Raw genomic sequence first — 16999 nt, 5'->3', positions numbered from 1 at the left:
CCTAGGGAAGATGTGGATCATCATAGAAGAAACCAGGATGCAGATGGCGGGCCTGAGGTATAGGCATATTTTTTGTCAGACATGGGCTCTGGGTCTAGACACTTGGAGGATAGTTGTCTAGATGTGGATTCTAGGTGGTGGGTGCTAAGATGGCAACTGATACACAGAGATAGGCCGAGAGTTGGATGGGGCAGGGTCTGAAAGTCTGGGAAAGGAGATACCCTGCTTCGTCAGACTAACCTCATTCAAACTCATATCTATTTTCCTGCTATCAACCCCAACCTTTTAATAAAGTTCAATGTCACTGTTTGATCCTTATGTTCTTGTGCTATTAAGAGGTATTGAAAGACATGTGGGTTTAAGAGGGGTCAAGAGCTGGGGCTTGAGGCACTCCCCACCCTAGTGAGAAATTCTCCCACTAGGTCTCTTGGTGAAGCTGCCACTCACATCACTTCCCACTTCATCTAGTTAACTCCTATGCATCAGCTCAATAGTCCCTTCTTCAGGGAGGCCATCTCGGAGTCCCGAGACTAGGTCAAATGTCACTATTGCATTTGTTCACACCATTATGAACCTTTCCTTCATAGTATTTATTGAGGTTATAATTTTATATTTATTTGTGTATTACTTTAATACCCATCTCTGTCACTAGGGCGTAAACTCCTTTTGGACAAGGACCACGTACACCTTTGTAATTCCAGCATAAGTCCAGTGCCCTGGCACGTAGGAACCATTAAATAAATATCTATTAAATGAATGTTAACTTCCTGAATGGTAAAGTGGTTCTTTCCTACAATGGCTCTAAAGTTAAAAATTCCAAGGTACAACTGAGATCTGGCTTTCCAAATTTTAAGGAAGGAATCTCCATACCATACTACTTATATCTTGAAAGATTTTTTTTTTTTTTATGGTTTATCTCTTCCATCAAACAAGCGATGCTATCCTGAACTGTCTGGAGATGTCAGGAGGCAGTTAAAAGCCCGTGTGGGGACACCTGGGTGGCTCAGTTGGTTAAGATCTGACTCTTGATTTCAGCTCAGGTCATGATCTCATGGTTTGTGAGATGGAGCCCCATATCAGGGTCTGCAAGAACAGTGCAGGACCTGCTTGGGATTCTCTCTCCCTCTCTTTCTGCCCCTCCCCAACTTGTGTGTGTGTGTGTGTGTGTGTGTGTGTGTGTGTGTGTGTGTACATGCTCTCTCTAAAAAAAGAAAAAACAAAGCCCATGTGAACTTACCCCTATGGTAGACGCCATATAGTCTGCACACATTTCTGCAAAGTCTCGCTCAAGAACTCCATAGTAGAGGCCATAGAAGAGGAGAGAAATGCCAAAGTCCATAGCATCTTCTGGTTTGATCCTGTAAGGGAAGCAGCATGGCCTGTAAGGCCTACCCTAAGATGCAACTGCTTTGGATTACTACTGTGGGACACATAAGACAGCAACTAAAGTGGTAGGCTTTAAGGGCTAAAGCAAGCGTTGGCACACTAAGAACAAATCCAGCCTGCTACCTGTTTTTATATGGCTTGTTGGCACCATCTGAACAGGCTAGCACTGTGAGCTACAAAGACCAAGCCAAGGTATTCCCTAGTGCCCCTCTTCCCCACTCTGTTCCCAGTGCCTGTCTCCTCCAACTGGCAACCATGCCTTACAGCTGCCTAGGGCCCACTCTGGTTGGCACCTACATGTTGGGGACTCCACTGCTGGCAATCACTGGACACCAACCAGTGGAATTTCAGTCAGGAAGTTGGCAACTCACCAAATTGCCTCACCTCCAGCCAGCTGCCTAAGTTGAAATGACTGAGCAAGGGCACACCAGGACCTGGGTTGTCACTGGAACAGAGAGTGAAAATGATCCAGTGGTCACACACCCCCTTGTAAGGCCCCTCCTTCTGAGAATGTCTCATCTGATGGCAAGTGGGCACAAAGCATGCCCACCATCTGAGACAGCCCATCCCTCAAACAAGGTAGGGCAAGGGAAGAGTTTCCCCTCTTGTTATACTACATATTATCCTAGACTTTGCCTTTTGTCCATAAAGTCTAAAATATGATTTGGCCCTTTACAGAAAAAGCTTGCCATCCACAGCTTTAGAAATAAAGATAAAGTCAGTTAGTAAATACATACATACCAGTTACCATAAAATTTTAGGTTGTATCTATACATATTCTGTATCATGTCATCAAAGTTAAATTTTGGTCCAAGTCTACTTCCTAAGAAGGACAAAGATCTTATCTGTATATTAGGAGGCTTGTTTTAATAATTCCAAGGACTAATAATTTGCAACCTTCAGTCTTTAAATGTTTATTATAGAAAACCTTTTTTTTTTTTTTTTAATTTTTTTTTTCAACGTTTATTTTTTATTTTTGGGACAGAGAGAGACAGAGCATGAACGGGGGAGGGGCAGAGAGAGAGGGAGACACAGAATCGGAAACAGGCTCCAGGCTCTGAGCCATCAGCCCAGAGCCTGACGCGGGGCTCGAACTCACGGACCGCGAGATCGTGACCTGGCTGAAGTCGGACGCTTAACCGACTGCGCCACCCAGGCGCCCCGAAAACAACCTTTTTAAAAATATTTGTACCAGGAACTGTATGTGTTCACTTAAAGTCGTAAATTATATTTATCTTAAAAAGTTGAGTTTACTCATGAATCATGTAATATTTAACCTAGTAACTAGACATCATGATCTTATACCAATTAACTCGATTAGTAGCATAAAAATGGTCAAGCCTCTCAATTCTGTTTTCTTTCTGGTATAGTTTATGCAAATAAAAAAGAACTGTAATTAAAAGAACAGCTGGGGCGCCTGGGTGGCTCAGTAGGTTAAGCGTCCGACGCAGGCTCAGGTCATGATCTCACAGTCCGTGGGTTGGAGCCCCGCATCGGGCTCTGTGCTGTCAGTTCAGAGCCTAGAGCCTCCTTCAGATTCTGTGTCTCCCTCTCTTTCTGCCCCTCCCCCACTCACTCTCTGTCTCTCAAAAAAATGAATAAACGTTAAAAAAAATTTTTTTTAAAGAACAGCCATCTTGGGGAGCCTGGGTGGCTCAGTCAGTTAAGCATCCGACTTCGGCCTCAGGTCATGATCTCGTGGTTTGTGAGTTCGAGCCCCACATCAGGCTCTATGCTCACAGCTCAGACCCTGGAGCCTGCTTCAGGCAGAGCCCTCTCTCTCTGCCCTTCTACCCGCTCACATGTGCTCTCTAAAATAAACAAACATTTAAAAAAAATTTTTTAAGAATAGCCATCTTTAGTACAATGCAGAATCTTGATTTTTGTTTTTTTAACCACACAGGTTAGGAAGATATCTGGAAATATCTTGGTTTTCTTTGATAGGACATGTTAGACTCTATTCCAATGAGTTCCTATAAATCCTTGTGGAGCCTGTTATTGCTTGCAGCCTGTACTACCCCTGGAAGAAAGAATTCCACAGTATCCTCTCACTATATAAAGTAGGGCTTACTCCTTTCAGTTTCAAAAAGGCTCCTGGAGCACCTGGATGGCTCAGTCAGTTAGGCGTCTGACACTGGATTTTGGCTCTGGTTGTGATCTCACAGTGCGTGGGTTTGAGCCCTGCTTGGGATCCTCTCTCTTTCTCCTTCTCTCTGCTCTCTGCCCCTCTCCAGCTCTCTAAGTAGATAAATAAACTTAAAAAAAAAAAAAAAAAAAAAAAGGCTCCTGCCTACAGTGTGCCAAATTTGGGAAAGAGTCCAGTGGTGCTGACTTTAAATCTGAATCCTAAATCTGTAACTTCCTAGGCACTGTCCTAGGCTTAGGATTCCTCATGATCCACAGTCCACAGTCCTATCACCTCAGCCATGAGACCACATTTCCACTCTCTTCTGCCTTTACTTACTGTACCCTACAGTCTCAGAGTCCAGGATTTCTTGGCTTCTGCCTCAACTGGGAGTGAGGGGGCTTGTACGCTGACACGAATCTTTTTGAAATCTTATGACAATATGGAGTAACAGCCAGAATTTGACTCCTGGTAATATATCCTTAGGAAGCAACAAAACAATGTTATCTGAAACTGAAAAACACCCTAAGTGCCCAACAATGGAGCGGGAGTTAAATGTCCACAGGTTAACTTTCTAAAAAAGTGTGTCCTTAGAAATCTGATAAAAGTGGAATGTCAGCTACGTTACAAGGCAGCAATTTTATTAGTATACTGCATCTAAATTGGGAGATTCTTAAAACTGGCGAGGGAAAGCTTTTGAGGTAGGGTGTTTCCCACAGCCATCTGGGTGGTCTCATTCCCTCACATCCCAGCCCTGGAACTACTGTAAGGACTGTTATGGACACCGCTCTGCTGTTTCCCGCCCTGTATACTTCTGGGTGAACCTACTGCCAGGTTCCAACTGTGTCACATGAGTTTGTCTAGGGGGTTGACAAAAAACGTTTTGTGTAAAGGACTAGATAGTATTTAAGGTTTGTGACCTAAATAGTATTTGCCACAAATATTAAACTCTGCTGCTATAGTTTTATTGCAAAAACAGCCATAGACAATGCATAAACAAATGAGTATCGCTGTGTTACAATAAAAATTTTCTTTACCTTAGAAAAAAACAGGAGGTAGACCAATTTGGCCCACAGGACAGTTTGCCAACTCCTAGTCTCCCTGAACATAAGACCACTCAGGTAGAGTGGACGCTGCAATAGATAGTACAAACATGGACAAGGAAAATGGCTCTGTTACAGTGATGAATGGAGTAATGGTAACTGGCTATAATCATTATTATGCTTACTTTTTTTTAATACTTTTTCATTACAATATAAATTCTTGGAAAATATCACCAATGATTTGGGACTCTAACTCTGTATGTCCAGACACTCCTTTCTCTTGGCCAGTGCAAATCAGGGAGGGCTCACCCTCCCCTATTCCCCAAAGCCCAAATGTCCTATCCTTGGTGCCATGTACCCCTTGTTAATATCTAGGACTTGCTCCAGGAAGAAAGGTACACCATACCGGCCCCTCCTCCCCAAACACAAGCAAAAACAAAAGCAAAGGATACTTACTTGAATAATAAATTGAGACCAAAGAGGGTAAACATGACAGCCATGTAGCCAACAATGCCTGTGGCATAGCTGATTTTATAGATCAACAGGAACCACTTATAAACCAACCTGGAGAAAGGAAAGAATATTAGCACAGCTGACACAGAAACTCTGGCCTAGGGGCCTCTGGATTACCAGAACCTCTTATTCACACATCAATGGAGAGAGCAGGTTCTTTGGTTAGGACTTACTGAGCAACTTTAGTTACTGTAATGGAGCTGGTCACTCCCTTAATGGTAGAAACACCTCCACATACCAGGGAGCTAGTGCTATTTTCCTGGTCCCAGACCAAGCAAAGAAAACAGAGCCTTAAAAGGAGGTTTTGGCCTCAAACAAAGAGCACAGCTGACCTCAGACAGCTATGTCATCTCAAATTCAGATTAGTTGGATAAGGAAGTGAAAACTACTAACTACAGCTATGCTCAGAAGGGAATAGGTGGGGAAGGCTAGTTGTTCTCGTCAGAAAAGAGAATTCAAGGGAAGATGAGTAAGTAGAATCAGCTATAGGCTTTTCCAGTTGGGCATGGTTAACCTGAATACTGCTTTGCTCCTTTCCAGAGGCCAATAATGAAATGGTGTCTAATGGATTTGCTTCTGAAATGATTTTCTGGAGAAGAAGGGATAAGGAAGGAGGCACTCAAAGAATACCTTTGAATTGGATGTGTGTGGTGGTGGTGGTGGGGGGGTGGGCTGGAGTGGGGCTGTACAATGCTAGTGAAGGAGGAGGAGCAGTGCTCTCTAGAACCCTACAAAAAGGAGTGTGAAATCTGGTTGGCTGACCCCAGCCAGGTTCAGAGAGGAAAGATGGTTCCCTGAACGTAGCAGGGCCTTTTTAAATGCTATGGAGGCAGGTCCCTGATATCAGGAGCAACTACTCTATCTGTGGTGGGAACAAAGGAACAATTTGCTTGAATAAACAACTCAAGCTTGCCTGGATACTGAGGCCAAGTTACTGCCAACTGTGCTCCACCTCAGGGAAGAAACTCAAGGTCCCTGCCTATGCCTCCCTGCTACAGCTAAGCAAGTGGTGATCAGTTCTCAGGAAAGGGAAAGGCCCCACACATTTTACACAAAGCAAAACCCACACAGAGCTCCATTACCCAGGGTTTGCACTGATCAGATGGGAGTGAGATAGTGGAAAGGATGTGGAATTTTAGGTGGAATCTGGATTAAGTAAGTATTATTTGCTGGGTAATTCCAGGTAAGTCAAATCACCACTCTAAGACAAGTTTATTTTTTGTATTACAGGGGAAAACCATGATGCCTTCCTCAATGGATTGTACAGAGCCCATTTCCTGGTGTATATAATACACGCTCAATAACTGCTACATGAATAAACGTGAATGTTTATGAAAGTGCTCTGAAATTATAAAGCACTATCAGATGTTAGTTATCGTGATAAAAAACTTCCCATGTTATAGACACATTTTCAGTCATTTTATCTACAAGTTGATACTGTTTGTTACTTAGTGATTCTTAAAGTGCTTTTTCACACTTTGTCTTCATATCACCCTATATGAGGTAGCAATTATCATCACATTTGGAAGGATAAAAAATTCAAGGCGCAGAAAGGTGAAGCCAAACAAGTCATATAATTAACAATTGGCAGGGCTGGGGTTTCCCATCCACATCCATCTGGCTCCAGAGTCTCTATCTTTTCTAACAATCCTTAATGTAAACTACCATAGCCAGAGAGGAGCTTCTCAATCACCAACTTCACCTTGAAGATCAATTTTACCATATAAAATGATACTCAGAAGGCCAAAGGAAGACCTATAGTAAAGCAGAACATAAAATGCATGGGGAAAAGAGCAACTTGCAATTTGGAAGACTTTGGTTCAGGTAGTTACAACTTTGAGGCTGGCTATTTCCTCTGCTAGGCTCTCCTGGATCCGTACACACATCTCTCACAGCACTTACCAACTGCACTGAAACAGCTGCTTTCTTGTCCATCTCCTCCATTAAACCGAGCATTCCTTGAGGGCAGGGACCATGTCTTATCCAGTTCTGTATCCCCAGCGCTCAGCACAGGGCCTGACACATAGCAGGTGCTTGTTGAATGAATGAATGAATGAGAAAATCTCTCTCTCTGTCAAGTACAGATATTAAATGACCTCACAAGCTGGTTGGGAGGATCAAACTAGAAACGCATTTGGATAAAATGCAAAGAATAATACAGGCAGGGGCTGCTTTGTGACCCAAGAAGGAAGTATTATTTGTTGAAAAATTGCACATTTGCTGAGATTCATTCATTCAACAAAAATTTACAGAGTAGGCTCCTATGTGCCAGGCCCTGTGGTAGGGCCTGGATATACAGTGACAACCAAAATACATGTGGTTCCTGATCTCACAATTATAGTTTAGTGGGGGAGATAGACACTCAATATTTTGTGATAAGTTCTATGTTGGAAAACTACAGGGCCTATAAAAGAATACAATAGAAAATCTAATTTAGAGATTAGAGAAGGGTTCACACACACACACAAAAACATTTAAAATGAGACAATGATCACCAGAATTTGCTTACTTATTTTGGTTGCTTTTAATATAAATAAACCTTGATATAAACTCTAAGGTAAGCTACAGGGAAATATTTTATGATTTTTAATCTGTGAAGGGGGGATAGTTCTCCCAATCAGCTTGTTTTGGTGGAACCCCATGCCAAGTAATCTTGGCAAATAAAAGTTACAATTTTTTCAGTCTAAACCCATTCCAACCCCAATGCATTCCAACCCATTAGCTTCAGGAAACCTAGCTCCTCTTCCCCACTACCTAATCTCTCACCTTGGGGTTGTCTGTACTAGAGGTTTTCGGGTGGCTCGGAAGGTGACAAAAGCTGTGACAGCAGAGAACAAGATCCAGATCACTAGGAACCTCCACCAGTGCAGCTTCACTGTGAAATAGAGGGGAACAACCCACATCTGAAAGAGGGTCACCATCTGAAACACAAACACAAGCACTTCAGCTCTAGCCAGCTCCCTCTGTAGCTCTATCCATGAGTCCATTTCAGCCTGATCCTCTCCTAGATTTCCAAATTTGGACAGAGGCAACTCTTAGTGATCCAACTTAGAAACCTAGGACCATGCCTGACACCTCCCTTTCATCCCTCACCTAACTGTTGTATATATTCTTTCCTTTCCAGGTGAGCCCTTGCCAGCTCTTGCCAGCCCTTGCCAGCCCTTGCCTGCCTCACTGCAATGACCTCTTTATTCAATATCCCTGCATTCAGTGTCTCCCTCTCCAATCTACCGTTTCCAGGAGTCTGGAATGGTAATTCTAACATACAGTCTTTCTTTTCTTTTTTCTTTTCTTTTCTTTTCTTTTCTTTTCTTTTCTTTTCTTTTCTTTTCTTCTCTTCTCTTCTCTTTCCTTTTCTTTCTCTCTCTTCTTCCTTCCTCCCTCCCTCCCTTTCTTTCTTTCTTTTTCCTCCCTCCCACTCTCTCTTTCTTTCTTTTTTAAGTACACTTCACACCCAGTGCATGGCCCAACATGGCGCCTGAACTCACGAATCTGAGATCAAGACCTGAGCTGAGATCAAGAGTCAGACGCTTAAGTGACTGAGCCACCCAAGTGTCTCTCTAATATATAGTCTTGAACATGTCATTCCCTTGCTTACAACCCTCTAATGGTCCCCTACATACAGGGTAACACCCAAAATCCTTAGGCAGTCAAATCCCCACTACCTTACTATTCTGGATTGAACAAAGGCATAATCAGGAATAAATCTAGGCATCAGTGTAAAAGAAATGAAAAAATATTGCCTTGCTTTGTAACTCTTAGGCTTAAAGCTATAAGGGTATAAAGCTACTCATCTCACATCATGAACGAAAGAGAGAAAGGAAAAAGGAAAGAAAAGGAAGAAGGAAGAAACAGAGAGGGAGCAATTCAGGGACAGGGTTAGGCCCTTTAAACCAGATGGCCCAGAAGAACCCCAAAAGACCTAGATTCTAATTCTGTCTGCCTCCAACTCACTGGGTCACCCAGGAAGGTTCTTCCTCCTTGAGGGAAAGGCTTGACTTGATTTTTCAAACCCCTTCAAGTTCTAACATGCTAAGGTTCTTCTGTTAAGCAGCCTTGTATCTCAGATTTCCTGGGAGGGCGAAGGCAGCGTTCAGTAAGTACATCAAGAATTTAGTTTGCATTTAATGGAAAGAGAAATGCAGAAATAAACACGACCCTTAGTCCCTGTTCTCAAGGAGCTAATAGTCTAGCAGCAAGAGAAAAATATAAATCAAACCTTTGATTAATGATTCTATTAATCTTTAGATGCTTTTTAGAAGTTCAAATAGAGGGGTGCCTGGGTGGCTCAGTCGGTTGATCGTCCAATTTCAGCTCAGGTCATGATCTTATAGTTCGTGAATTCGAGCCCTGCATCAGGCTCTGTACTGACAGCTGGAAGCCTGGAGCCTGCTTCAAATTCTGTCTCTCCCTATTTCTCTGTCGCTCCCCCACTTGTGCTCTGTCTCTCTTTGTCTCTCTCTCTCTCAAAAATAAACATTAAAAAAAATTTTTTTAAAGTTCAAATAGAAACCATTAAAGAATGACTAAACATGGGCACCTGGGTGACTCAGTCAGTTAAGCATGAGATGGGCTCAGGTCATGATCTTGTCATTCCCAAGTTCAAGCCCTGCTTCAGGCTCTGTGCTGACAGCTCAGAGCCTGGAGCCTGCTTTGGATTCTGTTATCTCCCTCTCTCTCTGCCCCTCCCCCACTTGCACACTCTGTCTCTGTCTCTCTCAAAAATAAACATTAAAAAATTAAAAAAAAAAGAAAAGAAAAGAACGAGGGGTGCCCAGGTGGTTCAGTTGGTTAAGTGTCTGACTTTGGCTCAGGTCATGATCTCATGGTTCGTGAGTTTGAGCCCCGCGATGGGCTCTGTGCTGACAGCTCAGAGCCTGGACCCTGCTTCAGATTCTGTGTCTCTTCTCTCTCTGCCCCTCCCCTGCTCATGGTTTGTCTGTCTCTCTCTCTCTCTTAAAAATAAATAAACATTAAAAAAAAAAACTTAATAAAAAATAAATAAAAAAGAATGAAAAACAAGGTAGAATAATACACTGAAATGACCAGAGATTTTAGAATTAAAGAGATCTAGATATGACTCTCAATACAGCTATTTATTGTATTACCTCAGGCAAGTCACTTAACCCTGATAAGTCTCAGTTTTCTGAACTGTAAAATGGGATTAACAGCATCTCTCTCAAAAGATTGTATAGGTTAAGTGAATTAATTCATGGAAAGTTCTTGGAACAAGGCCCAACAAAGTAAGCATTTAATATAGGTAATGTAATAAATACAATGTAAGTATTCAATATAATAGCTCTTATATAAAAAAACAAGTAGAGTGCATAATTCATAGTAAGCATTCAGTAAATGAGAGCTCTTATTATGGCTTCACATTATCAAAACTGCATAAAGTCAACTGTCATAAGGGAGCAAAGACTGCAGTTGGCAACCAAAATAATCAACATATTGAAAGTGGTGGGGTTATAACGAGAGAGAGACAAAAGAAACAAACAAACAATAGAAAAGATCAATGAAACAAGAGCTGGTTGTATGAATAAACCTTTAGCCAGAGACATCAAGAAAAAAAAAAGGACCCAAATAAAATCAGAAACAAAAAAGAGATAACAACCGACACCACAGAAATACAAAGAACTTAAGAGACCACTACAAAAAAATTATATACCAAAAAAACTGGACAACCTAGAAAAACTGGATAAACCCCTAGAAACATACAATCATCCCATATTGAACCTGGCACAAACAGAAAATCTGAGACCAATTATTAGTAATGAAATTGAATCAGTAATCAAAAACCTACCATAAAACAAAAACCAAGGACCAGATGGCTTCACAGGTAAATTCTACCATTTAAAGACAAGTTAATACCTATCTTCCTCAAACTAATTGAAAGATAAGAAAAGGAAAGAAAGCTTCTCTATGAGGCCAGCATTACCTTGATACCAAAACCATACAAAGATGCTACAAAAACCAACCAACCAACCAACCAACCAACCAACCAACCAACCAAACAAAAAAACCTCCACCAAACAAACAAACAAAAAAAAACCCACCTATAGGCCAATATCCTGAATGCACACAGATGTAATAACTCAACAAAATATTAGCAACCACATTCAACGACCAAAGGACAGTGCACCATGATCTGGTGGGACTTATTCTGGGGATACAAGGATGATTAAATATTCACAAATCATATTCCACATTAACAAAATAAAGGATAAAAATCATAGGATCATCTCAATAGATGCAGAAAAAGCATGTGACAAAATTCAATATATACTCATGACAAAAACTCAACAAAGTAGGGATACAGAAAACATACCTCAACATAGTAAAGGCCATATATGACAAACCCACAGCCAACATCATACTCAATGGTGAAAAAACAAAAGCTTTTTCTCTAAGATCAGGAACACGACAAGAATATCCACTCTTGCCACTTTTATTCAACATAGTACTTGAAGTCCTAGCCATAGCTATCAGACAAGAAAAAGAAATAGAAGGCATCTAGATTGGTAAGGAAGAAGTTAAACCAACACTATTTGTAGATGACATGATAGTATACGTAAAAAACTGTTAGAAGTAATATATGAATTCAGTAAAGTTTCAGGATAAAAATTAAATATACAGAAATCTGTTGCCTTTCTATATACTAGTAATGAAGAAGAAAGAGAAAATAAGAAAAAATTCCATTTACAATTGCACCAAAAGAATAAAATACCTAGGAATAAATTTAATTAAGGAGGTGAAATACCTGTACTATGAAAACTATAAGACACTGATGAAACAAACTGAAGACAACACAAATGGAAAAATATTCCATGCTCATAGATTGGAAGAATATTGTTAAAATGTCCATACCAACCAAAGCAATCTACAGATTCAACATAATCTGTACCAAAACACCAATAGCATTTTTCACAAAACTAGAATGCAAAGACACCAAACAGCCAAAATAAAATTTGTATGGAATTGCAAAGACACCAAATAGCCAAAGCAATCTTGAGAAAGAAAAACAAAGCTGGAGGCTTCACAATCCCAGGTTTCAAGATATACTATAAAGCTACATTAATCAAAACAGTATGGTAGTGGCACAAAAACAAACATACAAATTGTTCCAATTTCAGTATATGTGCTCCTGAAGCAAGCACAGCAGACACATAAATCAACAGAACAAAAGAAAGAGTACAGAAATAAACCCATGCTTGTATAGTCAATTAATCTATGACAATGAAGGCAAGAATATTCAATGGGGTGAAGACAGTCTTTTCAATATTTGGTGCTGGGTATCCAAAGGATACAGGTGTGCTGTTTTGAAGGGGCACATGCACCCCAATGTTTATAGCAGCACTATTGACAATAGCCAAAGTATGGAAAGAGCCCAAATGCCAATTGACAGATGAATGGATAAAGAAAATGTGGTATATATATACAATGGAGTACTACTCAGCAATCAAAAAGAATGAAATCTTGCCATTTGCAACAACATGGATGGAACTAGAGTGTATTATGCTAAGTGAAATTAGAGAAAGACAAATATCGTGTAACTTCACTCGTGTGGAATTTAAGACAGAAAACAGATGAACATAAGGGAAGCAAAAATAATATAAAAACAGGGAGGGGTACAAAACATAAGAGACTCTTATAGAGAACAAACAGGTTGTGGGGTGGGGGATGGGCTAAATGGGCAAGGGTCATTAAGGAGGGCACTTGTTGGGATGAGCACTCGGTGTTACACATAGGGGATGAATCACTGGATTCTATTCCTGAAATCATTATTGCACTATATGCTAACTAACTTGGATGTAAATTAAAAAAAAAAAAAAAAAGCTGGGGGGAGGTGCCTGGGTGGCTCAGTTGGTTAAGCATCAGACGTCGGCTCAGGTCATGATCTCACAGTTTGTGAGTTCAAGCCCCGTGTCAGGCTCTGTGCTGACAGCTCAGAGCCTAGAGCTTGCCTCAGATTCTGTGCCTCCCTCTCTCTCTGCCCTCCCCTGCTCACACTCTGTCTCTGTCTCTCTCAGAAATAAACATTAAAAATTTTTTTTTAAATAAAGAAATATGAAAAAAATTGGTGCTGGGAAAACTGGACAGCTTACATGCAAAAGAATGAATGAAATTGGACCATTTTCTTATACCATACACAAAAATAAACTCAAAATGGATTAAAGACCTACATGTGAGAATTGAAACCATAAACCTCCTAAAAGAAAACACAGACAGTAACTTCTCTGACATCAACCTCAGAAATGTGTTTCTACATGTTTCGTCAGCCAAGAGAAACAAAAGCAAAATTAAACTATTTAGACTACATCAAAATAGAAAACTTCTGTACAGCAAATAAAACCATCAATAAAATGAAAAGGCAACCTACTGAAAGGGAGAGGGAATTTGCAAATGATATATCTGATAAGGGGCTAATATTCAAAATATACAAAGCACTTATACAACTCAACAGCAAAAAAAACAATCTGATTAGAAATGAACAGAAGGGGCACCTGGGTGGCTCAGTCAGTTAAGCATCAGACTCTTGGTTTTGGCTCAGGTCATGATCTCACAGTTTGTGAGTTTGAGCCCTGCTTCATGCTCTGCGCTGACAGCACAGCACAGAGCCTGCTTGGGACTAACTCTCTCCTCTCTCTCTCTCTGTCTCTCACTCTCTCTGCCCCTCCCCCTCTCTCAAAATAAGTAAATAAATAAACATTTAAATAAATTAAAGAAAGAGAGAAAGAAAGAAAGAAGAGGAGGCGCCTGGGTAGCTCAGTCGGTTAAGCATCTGACTTCGGCTCAGGTCATGATCTCATGGTTCGTGAGTTTGAGTCACGCATCGGGTGAGCTTGAGCCCCGCTTCGGGTAAGCCCCACCCCTCTCTCTCTCTCCCTCTCTGCCCCTCACTCACTTGCTCCCCCCCCCAAAATAGAAAAGAAAAGGAAAAGGAACCCTCTTACACTGTTGGTGGAATATAAATTGGTGCAGCCACTGTTAAAAACAGGATGGAGGTTCCTCAAAAAATTCAAAATAGAAATACCAGTAATTCCACTCCTAGATATTTACCCAAAAAAACCCAAAACACTAATTTGAAAAGATATCTGCACCCCTATGTTTAATGCAGGAGTACTTACAGTAGCCAAGATATGGAAGTAACCCAACTGTTCACTGGTAGAAGAATGGATAAAGAAGATGTGGTGTATATATATCTTTATATCTATATCGATATCGATATCGATATCGATATGTGTGTATGTGTATATATATATATACATATACACAATGGAATATTATTCAGCCATAAAAAGGGAGATCTTGGGGCACCTGGGTGGCTCAGGTGGTTAAGCTTCTGACTCTTGATTTCGGCTCAGATCATAATCTCAGAGTCTTGTGACTGAGCCCTGAGTCGGCCTGTGAGCTGGGCATGGAGCCTGCTTAAGATTCTATCTCCCTCTGCTGCTTGTGCTGTCTCTCTCAAAAAAACAAAAAAAACAAAAAACAAAAAAAAATGGGGGAGGGGGGATCTTGCCATTTGTGACAACATGGATACACCTAGAGGGTATTATGCTAAGCGAACTCAAACACAGAAAGACAAATACCATATGATTTCACTTATATATAGAATAAAAAAAAAAAAACCAACAAAACAAATGAACAAACAAAAAGCAGAAACTGACTCAAACAGAGAGAACCAATTGAAGACTGCCAGGGGGGAAGGAGATAGGGGGATGGGCAAATGGATGAAGGCGAGTAGGAGATACAGAATTCCAATTATGGAATGAGTAAGTCACAGGGATAAAAGGTACACCATATGGAATATAGTCAATGGTATTGTAATAGTGTTGTATGGTGATAGATGGATACTACGCTCACACTTGTAGCGAGCATAGCGTAACATATAGACTTGTGGAATCACTATGTTGTACAACCTGAAACTGATGTAAAGTATGTGTCAACTTATATACTGCAATAAACAATATTTTAAAAATCACCAAAACCTCCAGGGGGAAAACAAGTGGTAGGGTCATAGCAATTTCTTTATAATTCTTAATTTTCCTTTCCAGGAAAAATAAATTATCTAAAAACATAAACCAAGGATTTGAGGCTACTTTCAGGTACCTGAACACTCTCTGGGAAGCCTGAAAGCCAGATTCTGTTCAGGGCCTAGACAGCAGTACCTGATAAGCGGCAAAGCAAAGCAGCTGAGTAAACAGAATAGCCTCCCATGACAAAACTGTTAGGTTACAATTTTGCCTAGTTGATTTCTACGATAGTATTTATTAGCATTTTGCTTAATTTAATAAGTAAACTGAAGCTTCTTCATTAAGGAAGGCATTTTTAGTGGCAGCTTGGCAATATGTAAATGATGGAGTTACCCAAGATTTTCAGAACACTGTCAGGGACTCTGGTGCCACCTGCTGGCAATACTTTACACAGACACATTAGGTTAAATCATTTGTTCAAGTGCACGAAATAATGGAAAGCTTTTGCCCCTAATTTCTCTTCCAGGATTTGGGATAATGAGACAAATACATGAATTGAGCAGCCATCAAGCACAATCAGCAAAGCATCAATTACTAACATGAGAGTTCAGAGGAAAGATGTAGCACTGTGGGCAAGAGCCATCAGGAAGACTGCCAGGAAGAGGCAGAGCTCTTGTCTAGTTCTGAAGGGGCTTGGATTTGACCAGCTGGAGGGGAAAACTGAAAGCCATTTACTTTTCTTTCCTTGAGTCTACAAATACAAAACTGAAATGAAGACTAACCTGAAACCTATTCATTGATCCATTCTGCAAACATTTACTGAGGGACAATCCCAGCTTCTCCAATCTGGAAAATAAGAATAGCTCTATCTCACCTATCTCTCCACAAGGCTATACAGTTGAAATGCTGATGTTAGATGCTAACAATAAGAGCTAGATGATATTTTGGGAGTCTAGAGTGGCAAGCTGGTGCAGCCACTCTAGAAAACAATATGGAGGTTCCTCAAAAAACTAAAAACAGAACTACCCTACGATCCAGCAATTGCACTACTAGGCATTTATCCAAGGGATACAGGTGTGCTGTTTCGAAGCGGCACATGCACCCCCATGTTTACAGCAGCGCTATTAACAATAGCCCAAGTATGGAAAAAGCCCAAATGTCCATTGATGGATGAATGGATAAAGAAAATGTGGTGTGTGTATACACACACACACACACACACACACACACACACTAGAGTATTACTCGGCAATCCAAAAGAATGAAATCTTGCCATTTGCAACTACGTGCATGGAACTGGAGGGTATTATGCTAAGTGAAATTAGTCAGAGAAAGACAAAAATCATATGACTTCACTCATATGAGGACTTTAAGAGACAAAACAGATGAACATAAGGGAAGGGAAACAAAAATAATATAAAAACAGGGAGGGGGACAAAACAGAAGAGACTCATAAATATGGAGAACAAACAGAGGGTTACAGGAGGGGGTGCGGGAGGGGGGAATGGGCTAAATGAGTAAGGGGCACGAAGGAATTTACTCCTGAAATCATTGTTGCACTATATGCTAACTAATTTGGATGTAAATTAAAAAAAAAAAAAAAGAGCTAGATGATATTTAAATGGACTTTTAGATTTTTTTCATCTCAGAAGCTATAATTCATGAAAAATCAGAAAAGAGCTCCCAGATCAATCCTCCCCTGGGCACCAGCTGCCTTTCCAATCTTCTCATGCGTGGTGCTTTTGGCTTTTGGGATTCTTATCACGTCTGTATTTCCTTATGTTGTGGGGGTAGTGATTACCTACCATGCTTGGCTGAAAAGGAATATAAAGGATGAATTGAAAACTACATAGCCAGCTAGTAGAGCAAAGCACGAGACTCACAGCTAACAGAACAATCAGCTTGAAAAAAATGCTGATAAATGGAGAGAGGTCAACCGGAGAAAGGTGTCTGGG

The 16999-nt window shown here is 40.7% G+C and overlaps 1 protein-coding gene across 3 annotated transcripts in view; it reads right to left on the bottom strand.

The window, feature by feature from the left end:
- Positions 1-16999, bottom strand: part of RNF121 (ring finger protein 121) — a 91390-nt gene that overhangs the window by 21654 nt on the left and 52737 nt on the right. For all 3 annotated transcript variants that reach the window (XM_040489201.1, XM_040489200.1, XM_040489199.1), the window contains exons 4-6: positions 7834-7988; positions 5011-5118; positions 1238-1358 (exon numbers count right to left, since the gene is read on the bottom strand). In XM_040489201.1, coding sequence (XP_040345135.1) covers positions 1238-1358; positions 5011-5118; positions 7834-7988 — 384 coding nt within the window. The remainder of the gene's footprint in view (positions 1-1237; positions 1359-5010; positions 5119-7833; positions 7989-16999) is intronic.

The sequence above is a fragment of the Herpailurus yagouaroundi genome, unplaced genomic scaffold, assembly GCF_014898765.1.
Source record: "Herpailurus yagouaroundi ecotype Mexico unplaced genomic scaffold, PumYag 180, whole genome shotgun sequence".
In the NCBI taxonomy this organism is placed as follows: domain Eukaryota; kingdom Metazoa; phylum Chordata; class Mammalia; order Carnivora; family Felidae; genus Herpailurus; species Herpailurus yagouaroundi.
The sequence above is the reverse complement of the archived record's forward strand: the minus strand, read 5'-3'. Positions and strand labels throughout refer to the sequence as shown.